The sequence below is a fragment of the Denticeps clupeoides genome, chromosome 16 (assembly GCF_900700375.1).
Source record: "Denticeps clupeoides chromosome 16, fDenClu1.1, whole genome shotgun sequence".
Taxonomy (NCBI): Eukaryota; Metazoa; Chordata; class Actinopteri; order Clupeiformes; family Denticipitidae; genus Denticeps; species Denticeps clupeoides.
In genome coordinates this window covers 7,621,290-7,636,750 of record NC_041722.1, presented here as the reverse complement: position 1 = coordinate 7,636,750, position 15,461 = coordinate 7,621,290, and the positions used below count along the sequence as shown (strand labels likewise).

General features: G+C 40.6%; 1 protein-coding gene across 2 annotated transcripts in view; it reads left to right on the top strand.

Moving 5' to 3' along the window:
- pde8a (phosphodiesterase 8A) overlaps positions 1-14,513 on the top strand; it is a 31,101-nt gene extending 16,588 nt beyond the window's left edge. For both annotated transcript variants that reach the window (XM_028957124.1, XM_028957123.1), the window contains exons 4-22: positions 487-543; positions 775-829; positions 1,235-1,323; positions 1,483-1,561; positions 2,776-2,916; positions 4,001-4,089; positions 5,488-5,539; positions 5,661-5,703; positions 5,847-5,924; positions 6,047-6,117; positions 6,198-6,362; positions 7,743-7,791; positions 8,045-8,180; positions 8,439-8,637; positions 8,987-9,204; positions 9,410-9,542; positions 10,872-11,036; positions 11,254-11,383; positions 11,635-14,513. In XM_028957124.1, coding sequence (XP_028812957.1) covers positions 487-543; positions 775-829; positions 1,235-1,323; positions 1,483-1,561; positions 2,776-2,916; positions 4,001-4,089; positions 5,488-5,539; positions 5,661-5,703; positions 5,847-5,924; positions 6,047-6,117; positions 6,198-6,362; positions 7,743-7,791; positions 8,045-8,180; positions 8,439-8,637; positions 8,987-9,204; positions 9,410-9,542; positions 10,872-11,036; positions 11,254-11,383; positions 11,635-11,741 — 2,056 coding nt within the window. In that variant the 3' untranslated portion in view covers positions 11,742-14,513. The remainder of the gene's footprint in view (positions 1-486; positions 544-774; positions 830-1,234; positions 1,324-1,482; positions 1,562-2,775; positions 2,917-4,000; positions 4,090-5,487; positions 5,540-5,660; positions 5,704-5,846; positions 5,925-6,046; positions 6,118-6,197; positions 6,363-7,742; positions 7,792-8,044; positions 8,181-8,438; positions 8,638-8,986; positions 9,205-9,409; positions 9,543-10,871; positions 11,037-11,253; positions 11,384-11,634) is intronic.
- Positions 14,514-15,461: the final 948 nt, after the last annotated feature.

Sequence of the window (15,461 nt, the reverse complement as noted above, 5' to 3'; positions counted from 1 at the left end):
AGAACTAATTGTATCAAAACAAACTAGCAAGTAACTGAGATCTTTCCTTGGATTTCCCTGCATAGGTGAGAGGGATTTCTCCACTTCAGGTGCTGGTGAAGTCATATTCCATTTAAATGAGAAACGCGCCCTCTTTATGCTATGTTTAGCCCCGGCCCAGAACCAAAACACATTTATAAACATTTCACTTAGCTCGCCTTCCATGTATGTTAACCTTATTCATTTTGAGCAATCTATACTGCTCAGTGTGCACGCATCACTCCCTGAGAAAGAACCAAAGAGGCTTTATGGCGAGGAGCTTCAGCTAACCGCTAGCTGATGGCCGCCGGTGTACAGTGTGGCCTTTCAAAAGCGTATTTATTTACAGTGAGCCGTACAAATGGGGGTCTGCCTCCGAGTATCGGACCATGAAGAACTAAACCCGCATTGATTTCGATGCCGGCGCTCTTGCCAGCATGCTAAATGGCTCTCTCTGTTTAAACACAGGTCAATTAGAGCGGTGAACTCATCAGAAAACACTGTGATTGTTGCCATCGTCAAAAGGTACGTAAAGCTGCGTGTGCCAGTGGGCTCTTGCTACGCCCCCCACCCCCCACCCCACCCGTCCTCATACGTGTAATGAATGTTTGTATAGATCCTTCAACATCCTTTCATTTGGAAAATTAAGGGCAGAATTCTTATGCAATCTCTTAATGTCACACCCTCCCACAACATCGTTTTATTGGGAATTGCATCTTTTTTTTTCCTTGTAAATGTTGTGTTTTTTTGTTGAAGGCCAGACCGTGAAGAAGCCACTGTGATGCCTCTGCTAGCTGCTGGATTTAACAGGGTTAGCCAAAATTCAGTATTAGGAATGGTGTTATTAGGTGTTATATTACCCCCCACATGAATGACCGACTTGTTATCGGAAATTTCAGTACGTCAGGTCCCTTTGTTGCTGTGAACGCTATAAAAGTATATGTAAACCGTATAGAAATGTAAAAGAATAAATGTATAAACTCGCTGTTTAGATGTTCTCTACTGAATTTCAGTCTTTTTATGTACTGTTTGTGGCACTAGAGTTAAGGTACTCAAATCAGCCATGTGAATTTGCATATAAAAAATATATATATATAATTTGCATAAACAAAAAATAGAATTTGCATATAAAAAAATTCATTGCATGCTTTGTATTTTTAAGATGCAAAACTGCTTTGGATCTAGTCTAACCATTTTATTCTCGTAATTCCATTAGCGGTATGTGGAGAATGCAAATATGATGGCCTGCTACAATGAGCTTATCCAGCTTGAGCATGGTGAAGTGCGGGCTAAGTTCAAGCTGAGGTGAGACAAATTTTACTGGGAACTGTTTACCATACATGTGCTTAATGCATGTAAAGATGGAAAGGAGACATGTTTCTCTTTTACATTTTTGTCCATTGAATATCAGAACAGACTGATTACTGTTTTGTTCTTTTCCATTGTCCGCCCATCCCTTTATAGAGCATGTAATGCTATTTTCACTGCACTGGAGCAAAGTCAAGAGGCCATTGAGATCACAAGTGAAGATCAAGTGATTCAGGTTTGTTTTGCCGAGAAATCTACTCATAAATGGAGTTCAGATAAAGCATAATAATAATAATAATTACTTTGCTCACCATCCTCATCCTCGATCAACCATAGGGCCCCCTCTTATTTATTATCATGCTTAGAATGCCTTGTGACTGATATCAATGATTATATCTGTGTTCTCTGGGTGAATGGCTGCTTTTGTCGCAGTGAGGTTGAGGTATTTTTATCATGTTCTTTATATACACACACACACACACACACACACACAGTACAGGCCAAAAGTTTGGACACACCTTCTCATTCAATGTGTTTTCTTTATTTTCATGACCCTTTACATTGGTAGATTCTCACTGAAGGCATCAAAACTATGAATGAACACATGTGGAGTTATGCACTTAACCAAAAAAGGTGAAATAACTGAAAACATATTTTATATTCTAGTTTCTTCAAAATAGCCGCCCTTTGCTCTGATTACTGCTTTGCACACTCTTGGCATTCTCTCGATGAGCTTCAAGAGGTCGTCACCTGAAATGGTTTTCCAACAGTCTTGAAGGAGTTCCCAGAGGTGTTTAGCACTTGTTGGCCCCTTTGCCTTCACTCTGCGGTCCAGCTCACCCCAAACCATCTTGATTGGGTTCAGGTCCGGTGACTGTGGAGGTCAGGTCTTCACTTTTTGTTAAGTACATAACTCCACATGTGTTCATTCATAGTTTTGATGCCTTCAATGAGAATCTACCAATGTAAATGGTCATGAAAATAAAGAAAACACATTGAATAAGAATGTGTGTCAACTTTTGGTCTGTACTGTATATATGAGCATTTGTGTTGCGCCATGAAAGGCCAGGATAGGCTGTGAATGTGCTAACAGTACTGAAAATGCATTGTTTTTGCAAAGCTCTGGGGCTTTGCGGATGGTAAGCTATTCTGCGTGCTTATTATCACCTGATTCTATTGATATGTTACCAGCGTAGGCATCTTCAGCGTATTAACAATAAAGATGTACAAAAAGTTGTTTAAAATCTGTTTCATATCCTGTTTTTGTCATTTTACATTTTTAAGCCTCTTAACACTAATGCAGTATGCTGCAGGGTTTCTGCCATGTGGTGATAATCCAAATGTTTGGATTTTAAGTAATCATGGGCGCATTACAATTTTGATTTTGACTGCTCTCTGTTTAATTGCGAATTCCTCAGATTCCTAAAATTCAGGTCTTTATTTCTGCAGTATGTGAATCCTGCATACGAGTCGATCATGGGATACCAGAAAGGGGAACTTGTAGGGAAGGAAATCATAGAAGTGCCTAAAAGTGAGAAGAATAAGCCTGATCTCCTTGAAACAATAAATTCTTGCATACAGAAAGGAAAGGTGAGTGCAGTCTTTAACTCCCTCATAAGCAGCTCCCTCCACTATATCTGAGCGACTGATCAACACGACTTGATTTTAACTCAGTAACAATAAAACTGAGCTCCTGAGCCCCATTTTCATTTATATATGAATATTGTTTGTGTAGCATTGATGGTCATCTCCTGTCAATTCTACAACCACACAGTGAGTAAGGATATAAACTGTAGTACACTGAAGATTTTATTAATAATATCTACACTGCATTTAAAAACATGAAAGCTGTGAATATTGATGGTATACCACAAGTTGAGAAATGTTTGTTTTATCATTTTAAATAGGTGTATTTGATTAAATATCTTGTTTCGAGGGCTGGGTGACTTTACAATCTCAGTTGATCTCAATAAAATGTAGCTGGATGTCAGTGGTCAGCATTGCCCATTTTTCACAATCACAACAAAAATCGCAGAAATTATCTACTTTGAAAAATCTGATAATTATTGTTTCAGTGGAACATCATGGCAGAGGGTGAGTGCCCCAAAATTGAAAATATAAAAAGAAAATTCACCTCAGACTACAGGATTTGCAGGCTTTTTGCTGGTTAAGAAAATTGTTAAGGATTGTCTTTTAATTCCACAGGGAATTTAATATTTCATTCCGTTTCAATACCTAAAGTAGTTGTTTTTATCGGGCATGTTTGTCTGCTTATATGCACCATATGCGCCTGCCATAAAATCAGAAGACCCAGTTTCTCAGTGAGGTGTGGTGTGTAAATAAATACCTGGCAGTCATTTGGTGTGACCTAGAGGATTAGACACAAAGGGCCTTTTTTTGGTAAGGCAACAGATCAGTAGGAACTGGCTGTGCTGCATGCAGCTTCTTCAAAGAGCACGAAGGTCATCCCCAGACAGACAAACAGTGGGAATGGGCTTTTGAACTGGGTCTGGCAGACTAGGGTTTCTGACATGAAAAAGCCTCACCTGGACCAAACCCATAATGATGTGATGCTTAAATGCTATTATATTCTGTCAAACCATATGTTCAAAGATCTACGTCCAGATTAAACCAATAATGTAAATTGCCTCATTCCAATATTCATCCATTTCAGGAATGGCAAGGTGTTTATTATGCCAAAAAGAAGAATGGAGACAGTGTCCAACAAAATGTGAAAATCACACCTGTTATTGGACAGGGAGGGTGAGTGTGAAATTATGTTTCTTAATTGATATATATTCCTATATATTTGTTTGTTTATTCCATTAAACACATGAAATAACTGGTAATATCCCTCTAAATCAGTGGTCCCCAACCCCAATACCTTCCCACATACACACATTAGAAGAATAAGGTTTAGTACAAACTTTAATAAAAAAAAAAAAAAACAGAAAGGTTCTTGTTCTTATTCTCCTTATTTTACACTGCAGAGTCTATATTAGAGCTGTAATCATTCATAAAAAAAAGTTGACTCGACCTGACCCGACCATGACAGAATTCAGCCTGAATTCTAGTGCATTTATACAGTATTTTAGTTTTAGTTAGTATAGTTTAGTGTGTATATATGTGTATATTTTTCTTTCTTTTATGACTGCACTATTGGGGGTCTGTGTGAAACATTACTTCAATACACGGTATACTGTTGTACTGACAATAAACCAATCTTGAATCAGTTAGTGTTTTTACTGCATCATTTCCATACAGCCATGCAATGTTGAAATGTTCAGCTTTTTAAAAGCCCGGCTTTCTTTGTGTGCGCTACGAGGAAAGGAAATGTGCTGGTTTAAAAAATAATCACCAGCTGCTTGCCTCCATTTCACCTCGTCAGCATCCATTTTCGCATCTCTCTCTCACAATAATTAAAACGAATCAAATGACATTTCATTTAAAAAAATAAAACTAATTTACAACACGTTAAACACTTTTACCAATCACCAAAACAAATTTAAGCTGCGAATCAAATGGAATCGAGTACGAAATTGAGTTCGATCCCGACCCGGGCCAAGATTTACAGCTCTAGCCTATATAGCATACAGGATCATACAGAGTTTTGATGATCCTTTTGGTGTGTGTCTGTTTATATATTTAATCTTTACAAATATAATTTTGGTAACCTGAGCGCACATACATCCTGCCCCCGTAGAGAAGTTCACTTTAACTGGAATCTATTTTGCATTTTCCAAATGGTGGCAAACAGTATTACATTTACATACCGCAAAATACTGTCCAATTGCTACTGAATGGCTGCCTAGTCTTCAGATGCCCTGCAGAATATGACAGAAAAGCTTTCTACAGTAAGGCAAGATGTTCAAATGTTGTACTGGAGAAGAGCTGGTGCTTTAAAATACCTTATTTTCATCAGTTTTTTGTATTATTCACTTTCCCACTGTGGCTTTGTGAAACAAGATCAACACTGTATAGTGGCCAATATAGCTAAGAGGTACAGTGACATAACATTTACTTGTCATTCCCACACGTCTGTAAGCGGCTGTTGACTGATCATTGGCTTTGCTTTACACTGAAGTCTTGTCCATGTTGAAGTGGGGCCAATGTGTAAAAATGCTTGTGTTTCTTTCTAATTACGCCTTTTCTATGTTTCAGAAAAATCAGACACTATGTGTCTATTAACAGGCCTTTAAATGATAATAATAAGGTAAGTGTCTGTTCTTCAGTGTCTGATGGGTGGATGGCACCATACTCAGTAATTGTTGGTAGTTTTCAGTTTAATGTCTACTTTTTCGTTTGTTTTCCTTTTTGTACCTGGATCCTTGAAGACTGATAAGCCCAGTGATCGTGTACAAGCTGAATCTCAGACAGGTGTGTGTGTGTGTGTGTGTGTGTGTGTGTGTGTGTGTGTGTGTGAACTTCCCATCTTGTGAATAAATAAGCATTTTTAAGCTGTTTGTTGGAAGTAGAAGGCATTTGAGATTAGAGCATTTCCAGTTTTCTGTTCTTTTCAGATATCCAGTCCTGCAAACACAAAGACCGAAGGAAAGGCTCCCTGGACGTCCGGTCCACTACTTCACGGGGAAGTGATGGTAAAGCGCATCAGCTGTCCTACTTGTCTGTTAATTACCGTTACGAATTAAATTTTTATTATATTACGTTCTTATCATGTGCAAGGTTTTTTTTTCTCTCTTCTATTCATCATGCATGACAGGAAGCTCACAGAGGAGGCATTCGTCTATGGCCAGGATTCATTCCATGACAATCGAGGCCCCGATAACGAAGGTACGTGTCCCTTGAATCTACCTCGTGTTTTTTGGTTGGCCGCATCGGATACTTACCGGAATGGCTTTGTGCGTGTTCAGGTGATCAACATAATCAACGCAGCGCAGGAAAGCAGCCCCATGCCCGTGGCCGAGGCCCTGGACAGGGTCCTGGAGATCCTGCGCACCACTGAGCTCTACTCGCCGCAGTTGGGCACCAAGGAGGAGGACCCCCACACTAACGACCTTGTGGGAGGGCTAATGACGGTATGCATGCAAATTCAGAAATCCACCAACTATGCACTTGTTCTTGAAAGCAACTACTAACTGGTTAGCCACACAAGGCTACTGACTTGGTTATGTTGGTGGCTTTTGGTGTTCATTCATCATGTGTGTTATTATATTTTTATTTGAAATGAATGCATTTCAGTTTCATGATATAGCTCATATTTGGCCATTATTGTTTAAGAGTCTACTTTCTCCTACAGTCGATATTGTGATTTCAAATGTAAGTTAAAATGTTTTATTTAAATTAGGTTTTATTATAGAATACACCAGAAAGTGGAGAATAAAGAATCTCATGCAGAACTTTCCTACTGTTTCATCTGTCTCTGAAAAAGAGGAACCGTAACCAGACAGCTAGTGGTCATGTCCTTACATCGACTGAGGATGTTGTCACATCCCTGGAAAATGTGTGATTTGGTTTAAATAAGTGCTTCTTTGAAGCCTCAATTTGAAAGTGTGTGTTTTCCAGATGTGTATGTTGTAGCCCTGCATGCGTGTGTGTGTGTGTGTGTGTGTGAGCTGCGGTCTGTCCTAGTCGAGCAGGGAGATTGCCAGGTTGGCAGTCTTGGCCGAGGCCCAGAGGAAGTGTTAGATTATACTCCTTTGTGCTCCCGTAGGCTGCAGAGGAAAAGCCGGCCGCTCGGCACCGCAACACCCCTCTCCGATGAACTTTTTCCTCCGAATCCTAGTGACCTGGAAACATCCTGTTCTTGGGAGGATTTAGATGATTAACCAACACTTTACTAACACATGCATGCTTATGTTTGGAGACAGAGCAGCAGCCCGATGAAATGAAGCAGGCGCGATGCAGGCTGTGTCTGCTACTCTGAATGAGATCCTTCCTTTTCCAGCGTTTTTGTCATTCCTTTTTCCCGGCTGTTCATAATTCTTAGGTGGCAGGACAGAATGTGTTTATTGTCTGTCTGTAGTCTCAGGAGACGTGAAAAATGTTCAAAGTAGGGCTGCTGTCTTTCTGAGGGGCTCGGAGCGCCAGCAAAGGGCTTAAAATAACTTGTGTGTGTGTGTGTTAGTACAGAAACTGCAGCAGGATTAGACAATGCGCAGGTCAAAGATGAGTCTCGCTCTTCTTCCTTTCTCACTCCTGGCATAAACACTCGTGTAAGACACACTCGGCACACACACTGGGGGCAGGGCAGAAGGCTGCTGCCCCTTGAGAGTGTGTGAGGATAAGTGAGAGTGTATATGTGTGTGGGTGCACGTGCATGCATGGCTGCAACATGCATTTAATATTAAATAGGGGCCATTCCGGTTGAGATATTCTGTGCACCATTTGTTCAGTTACGTTTTCTTGCGCATGTGTTCGTTTAATTATTATCTGTGTATTTTGTGCAATTTTTACAGGATGGTTTGCGAAGACTATCTGGGAACGAGTACATTTTTTCCACAAAACGTAAGCAGCATTTACAAGTTTGACAGCGCTGCCTTGAATTTGTGATCTGGTTTCAAGAAGCAGACCTTGGGTCACTTTCTGCGAAAGTATGGCCTGTAGGCCCATTCGTTTCTGCTTGCCAAGTCTACAGTAACTGTCCTCAAGTATTAGCCATAATTCAAGAGAGGAGCAATAAATAATGGCATGTGACCTACGAGCCCTTCGTTAACTGATGAAAACTGACATGCTGGTTCTTCTGTCCCTGTGCACACAGAGCCTCATCACATCCCCAGTCACCTTACCACGCCGCTTTCGCTCAATGACATCCCACCTCGGGTTGCCCAGACCATGGAAAATGAAGACTCCTGGGACTTTGACATCTTCAGCCTGGAGGCAGCCACTTTGAAACGGTAAGTCACAGAAATGGGTCCGTCGCTTTCGCAGACTAAGAACAGAAAAATAAAACCCTGTAGGACAGATGGGTAGGTAGATGGATTGATATCTCTTGATTTATATGGAGTTAGGGATTGACGAATGGGTATTTCTGATCATTTTAGCAGGGTCTATTTGTTTAATTATTTTAAATTTTTTGTTTTTATGTAAATGCTGATTTTTAGTGTTTCTAATATTGTTTTTTTTATTTATTTTTTTTTTTATTCTTCGGTTAGGCCCTTGACCTATTTGGGCTTGAAGATTTTTTCCTGCTTTGGAGTGTGCGAGTTCCTTAACTGTCCTGAGGCCACCCTGAGGTCTTGGCTGCAGGTGATTGAGGCTAATTATCACTCAAGCAACTCCTACCATAACTCCACCCATGCCGCCGATGTGCTGCACGCCACGGCCTACTTTCTCTGCAAGGAGAGGGTCAAGGTGAGCCAATTTTTCACGTCTCACAGCGACACTGTCACATGTGCTTAAGATGCCATGTGTTTCATTTTGGGAATTCCAACCCCCCACACTTTGTCTAATGAGTTTCTGTTCTCTTAACCGCCACGTTGATTTATGAAACTTTTTTTTTTTTTTTTTATTCTGTTCATTTAGCCAACATGCTTTCATGTATTATCTCTACATAATATGGTCCTGAAAACAGACATCTCTCTATTGGTTCTATGTCTAGCATACAAAATAAATATTGCCCGTGTGTAATTAATGCATTAAAATTTTTTCAACATGTGCTTCAATGTTTTTTCCTTTACTTTTCAACTGTTTGCCAACGCAGCAAAGTCTTGACCCTATCGATGAAGTTGCTGCCCTGATTGCAGCCACAGTGCATGATGTAGATCACCCAGGTCGCACCAACTCGTTTCTGTGTAATGCTGGGAGTGAACTCGCCATCCTGTACAATGACACGGCTGTGTTAGAGAGTCACCATGCGGCTCTGGCCTTCCAGATAACTACGCGTGACGACAAGTGCAACATCTTTAAAAACATGGAGAGGTGAGCCAGGCTAATGTGAGTTAATGTGAGCTGGAAGTACGAGGAGGGGAAATTATATGATGTTTAACGTTGTCTTTAATGCATATCGCAGGGAGAAAGTGTCTTCAGCCTACAACAAACTGCAGAGGAACATCTGACCGCTTGAACAACTTTTTTTTTTTCCCCCCCGCGCTCTCTCTCTCTCTCTCTCTTCCTCTACAAACAGAAATGAGTACCGCACACTCAGACAAGCCATAATTGACATGGTCCTGGCCACAGAGATGACCAAGCACTTCGAACATGTCAACAAGTTTGTCAACAGTATCAATAAACCCTTGGCGGCCTTGGAGGAAAATGGGGTAAATAAGGGAAATGCATATGGGGTTTTTTGTGGTTTATACTAGGACTTCTGCTCCTTGATGAAAATAAGACAATTTCTGTACAGATGAAAACAGTACTTCAGAACAGTACAGATGAAAAAAACATATTTGTTTGAGCATTAAGGTGCATTTAAGACATTTTATTAGAGTGAAAGTGAAGTGATTGTCATTGTGAAACACTGCAGCACAGCATACGGTGACACAACGAAATGTGTACTCTGCTTTTAACCATCACCCTTGGTGAGCAGTGGCTTTATTCAGTGGCACCTCAGTGGATCGGGATTCGAAGTGGCAACCTTCTAATTACGGGGCTGCTTCTTTAACCACTAGGCCACCACTTATAGTGAGATAGAATGTGTATTTAGGACTTCTTATCTAATGAATTATCCCTATTCAGTTTGCAAAGCAAAGCAAGCAAAAAATCTATGCAAATGTTTTGAAGCCTTGGGCATATTGCCTTAAACATAATATCAACATGTATTATGAGATTGTCATGACAGTCTTGTGTGACTGCTGGTAGTGACATTTTGCCAAAAATAGTTTGTAATTGCAGTGGTCAGGATTTATCAAAAGTGGTCCAAAGAAGGAAATGGAATGAAGCAGTTGCAGAGCAGAAACTTCTGAACATCTCCCTGAAGAACTGCAATTTTTGACATGCTGTGACCCAGACATTTAACTATCACAATTCAATTCTTGTCCAAGTTGCTGTTCTTCACACTTGCCCATTTTTTGTGCTTCCAACACAACATCACTTCCTGCATGATATTCCTACCCACTGCTAGGTACCACTGTAACAAGAGGGTTAAATGTTACGCTGTGATCATTATGCCTCATACACATGATCTACTGGATCAGATCAAATAGGATCTAGTTAAAAGGTACAGGATAACAACAGAGTTACAGCAAATTGGACAAGCGGCACAGACCGCTCCACGGGGTGAAAATTTTGCAGACTGGTATCATCTTTCTCGAGCCAGTGTGGAATGCTCTGCAGGGCCATTTTAAAGGATCTTAATTTCTTTTGATCTGCCATTTGGCACAATGCTGAAAATGGAAATCTTTTTCTGTAGTAAATACATTTTGAAATCTTTAGTAATCCTGTATTTGGGCAGTCGCAGTTTTATAGTGAGATAATGTAAGGTTTATTGTGAGATATATTGCTCTTGAAATCTGTCATAAATTCTCTGTGATGGAAATGAACGTCAAAAGCTCTGCTCATTCCTCTGGGTTGTTCCCAATTTAATTCTATAAGAAGAAATCTGTTGGGTTTTTTTTGTTCACATTTCCCCTCCCCTGCTCCTCTTCCAGGGAAATGGGGATGAGGAATCTGTCAAAGGCATTCTGACATCTCCGGAGAACCGGATTCTTGTCAAACGCATGCTGATCAAATGTGCCGATATCTCGAATCCGTGCAGGCCTCTGGAGCTGTGCATCGAGTGGGCGGGGCGCATTTCAGAGGAATATTTTGCACAGGTAATTCAATCAGGTGAAACGGGTGTGCGGGTTTGTGCGTGTCGATAGAGAGATATAACTACCACTGCATATAAAGTTATGAAAGTTGTTTTCTTCTCTTCACTGGTTACGTTTGGGAGAGAAACCTCAACTTATTTTCTTAACATAAAACACGTAGGTGAGCTGATCAGATTGTGGATTTGAACCGGTCGTGTCTGACTGTGCTCTGTCTGTACAGACCGATGAGGAGAAGAGACAGGGCCTCCCAGTGGTCATGCCTGTGTTCGACAGGAATACCTGTAGCATTCCCAAGTCCCAGATCTCCTTCATCGACTACTTCATCACAGATATGTTTGATGCTTGGGATGGTAATTGTCGCCTTTTCTCACTTATAAACCTCTGAACTCCTATAATAGTCTCCAAATTGGTTTTAAAATGTATTTATGTTATATTGCTGTATGCCCCTGAGTGGGAAATGTCTGTGGTGTTGATCCCTTTATTCATTCTTATTGCTGCAATCTATAATGTTTCCGTACAAATGATGAGATGTAATAACTATCCATGCAGAAGCATTTAAACCTGCGGCGGTGCTGATGCGCATTTTCATCTTCATCTTCAGCATTTGCGGACCTGCCCAACCTCATGCAGCACCTGGACAACAACTTCAAGTATTGGAAAGGGCTGGATGAGCGGAAGCTGCACAGCCTGCGCCCCCCCCCAGAATAAGCTTCCCGCACGTCCCCCAGCCTGAGCCAGCCGCACTTCAGAGAGGTCCCAGGTATCCCGTCGCTGGAGAGTGCCCCCCACCCGTCCGCCACAGCCACAGGCCAGCGGCGCAGGCCTGGCCGGACAGACTCCTCCTCTCCTGCTTCTCTAACCCGTGCCCAGAACGCCTGCCAGCTGCGCCCACTGGAAGACTGGAAATATGTGAAAAACGGACAGAATAAAGGACAAGTACTTTTGGAGAAATGGACACTTTGGAAAGGCGGTTTGCTCATCGGGACGGAGACACTCAGTGACACTGTCTTGGCGAGAGTGTTGTGGTCTAGCTTGCTGCTTCCAGTGCAGGGGTGAGTACTCAGCGATAGGGGAGCGGGAGGAAAGAAGAACTTGCTTCTGCGAGACGTCGTCCAGGAGAGTTTGGAAGTGTGGATCTTTGGAGGGCGGGCAGCCGCTCGCTGCCCCAGTGATGTGACGCAGCGGCTGCTCACTCCATCTGAAGAAACACTCCGTTCGATGGAACCACACTTTTTTTGGGGGGGGGTTTTTTGCTCCCCTTTAATCCTTGACTAAGAAAGGATGGCACAGACTTAACTTTTTCTTTTTGTTTAAAGGCAATTGTATGAAGAATTCAAATGTTGAAGGTTATTTAGGCTACTTATTAAAGATACATCGAACATAAGCATCTGGATCCTAGGTCACCATAACAGATTGACTTTAATATATTTATTTTGTTTTAGATGTTCATTATTTTCAATACTGAAATAAGTAAATGAAATGAATTAGCTAATGAAATGAAGAAATGAGATCAATGTTGAGAAGCCAAAGCTGATTAACGGAACAAAATAAATCCAATCTTTGTTAATATGTAAGATTGACAGCAAACAAATGAACATGAAGACCATTTTATTTTCCTATGACAAATACCAGTTTGACACCTTTATTGCACTGTAAGCAACGTATGGCTCTGGGTAGCTGAATTTGGGGATAAGCTCTCACGACATTGATCACTTGGGTGTGTAAGTGTGTGTCTGTAGATGCACTACTGTGAGACTTAACACTTTTTTTGTCAATGCTGTAAACTGCACGGCACTCGGCAACTGCAGATTTCTGTGGAAAAAAGAAAGAAAGAAACAAAAGAAAATATTTTGGACTTTTTTTTATTTTTTTCCCCTTCTCAGATTTTTTTTGTATCTGATTTGTCCTACTGAAAGAGACTGCCTTATTTTATACAATATTTATACAGTACATCCCACTGTGTAACCACAAAGAACATTCTAGAGTTTTTAAACGGCCTAGTCAAAACTTTATGTTCAAGTAAATATCAATATTTTTGTAGATTTACAACTTTTACACTGGAGCAAAAGAAAATGAAAACCGCTATTAGCCCCTTTTTTTTTTTTTTTTTTTTTTTTTTTGTGAAATATTGGCTCATCAGCAAGGACTTTCATTCGGCATATGAACAGTTTTTTTTGTTGAAGGGATGTGGAGTACCCCGTTGTCAATCACTGTCTGATACCGGGTGGAAGATGTGTGGAATACTGGCCATTTCCTCATTTTCCTTATACACACGGAATATTCAGGGAGATGCCTGACCCATTGTTGGCTTTCTGATTAGGTTTAAGAATATACCTTGCTGAAGCTATTTCCTGCTTAAACTATATAGACGAACGCTGCAACGCAAGGTGAAACACTGGTCAATGAGAGATTTTAGTCTGATTCTTTGTACCATCCATCAGGGGGATATATTTTTCATTTTGAGTAACTGCATTTTCAGGGCTTACCGTACCGAAAAAAAATAAAACAAATAAAAATAGAACATTGTTTAATGGATAATAAAGTAATGATAATATTTATATTGCACCATGTTTCTGGAATGATCACATTACTTAACAACACACATCTTTCAAGGGCCTGAGCGCTGGCTTTTCTGACCTGCCATCCACTGTGATAGTATGTCACTTCTTCACAGGTCACAACATCCCAGTTATTCCCAATTAAATTCAAGTACAGGTCAAGTACAGGTCATAATTCATCTGTAATAGATTTGGGTGCCACCTTGCATGCACGTTTGGTTTTCAGTTCATACTTTAAAAATGAACTAATAAATGTAGGCACACATTCTGTGCAAGTTCTCTGCGAGGCGAGCTGGGGTGCATCCCACTATGTTTTACAATGATGCGCATATATATGTTTTCTTACAGCTGTGAAAAAAGATGTGAGTATTGCTAACAACAATACAGCTTTTAGTTACTGCCTCAACAAAAACTGTACGTCCTTCAGATATGATATAGAAGAGGTGGCTTCGGTGGTTATATCTGTATCACGTCTTCCACATTTCCATGTTTGAGAAATAGAATTGAGGGTCAACGCTTCACTGCTACACTGTAAACTGATACACCAACATGTTAAATAAATTACTTCTAAATAAATTTCATTAATTAATTCTAAAAAGAACATTTAAATATAATATATATAATGGAAGATACAAACCATGGGTGCAGGTCTCATTTTTGACACTTTAAAAAATTACTTTTTTACTTTTTTAAGGGTTGTGCAATATTCATTTGATCAAAACTGAATGAAATGTTTTGCATTAAGGGTCTAATTATGAGAACTATAATCTCATGTTGATGTTCTTAACCAGTTCAATCTTGCAGGGCATTTCCCCTAATGCCAAACTGATGCAACATTTTACACAAACAGTACATCTGCAAAGTATTCACATTTATGATGTTACAGCCTTATTTATTACAAAATAAAAAAACATGTAAAGCACATGTACATAAGTGTTCAAAGCCTTTGCCATAAAGCTCAGAATTGGGCTCTGGTGCCTCCTGTTTCTCCTGATCATCCTTGAGATGTTTCTGCAGCTTAACTGGAGTCCACATGTGGAAAAAACAGTTGATTGGATCTGATTTGGAAAGACACACACCTGTATATAGAATTTCCCACAGTTGACAATTGTGGAAGAAGTCCAAAACCACCAGGACTCTTCCTAAAGCTGGTCTGCCACCTAAACTGAGTGATCAGAGGAGAAGGGACTTATTCAGGGAGGTGACCAAGAACCCAATGGTCACTCTGTCAGAGGTTCTCTGTGGACAGAGGAGAACCTTCTAGAAGGGCGACTATCTCTGTAGCAATCCACCAATCAGGTCAGTATGGTGGATTGGCCAGACAGAAGCAACTACTTGGCACATGGTCTGATGAGACAAAGACAAAACTCTTAGGTGTGAATGCCAGACGTCACTCATCACCAGAGGTGTGAACAGTCACTGGTCTCATGGTTTGATTCAATTATCAGTGCCTAGATAGCAATGCATCATGATGCATGCCATAAGTACAAGAGTTCAGGTCTCGTACTCCTGTGTGGACTGTTTGAAAGTGAAGTGATTGTCCTTTGTTCAGTGACACCTCAATGGCACCATGGCGGTTTGGGGATACGAACTGGCAAGAGTTTTAGGCTGTGTTTTCTGCTACAACGAGCAGAAAGATGGTCTGTGTTCAGTCTGCACTCCCCTGACACCACAAACTGCAGAAAAACGGCTTGATCAGACGTCTGTGGCGTCAGGTGAGCGCGGACTGAACACAGACAGTTTTTTTTTTTTTTTTTTTGCTCATTGGAGAAAAGCTAAAGCCACTTTCAGACCGAGCGTATTTTTCTAAACTCAGCCACTTGAATTCTATTGGTCGCACGAACATTTGTCACAGTGCGCAGCGGTCAAA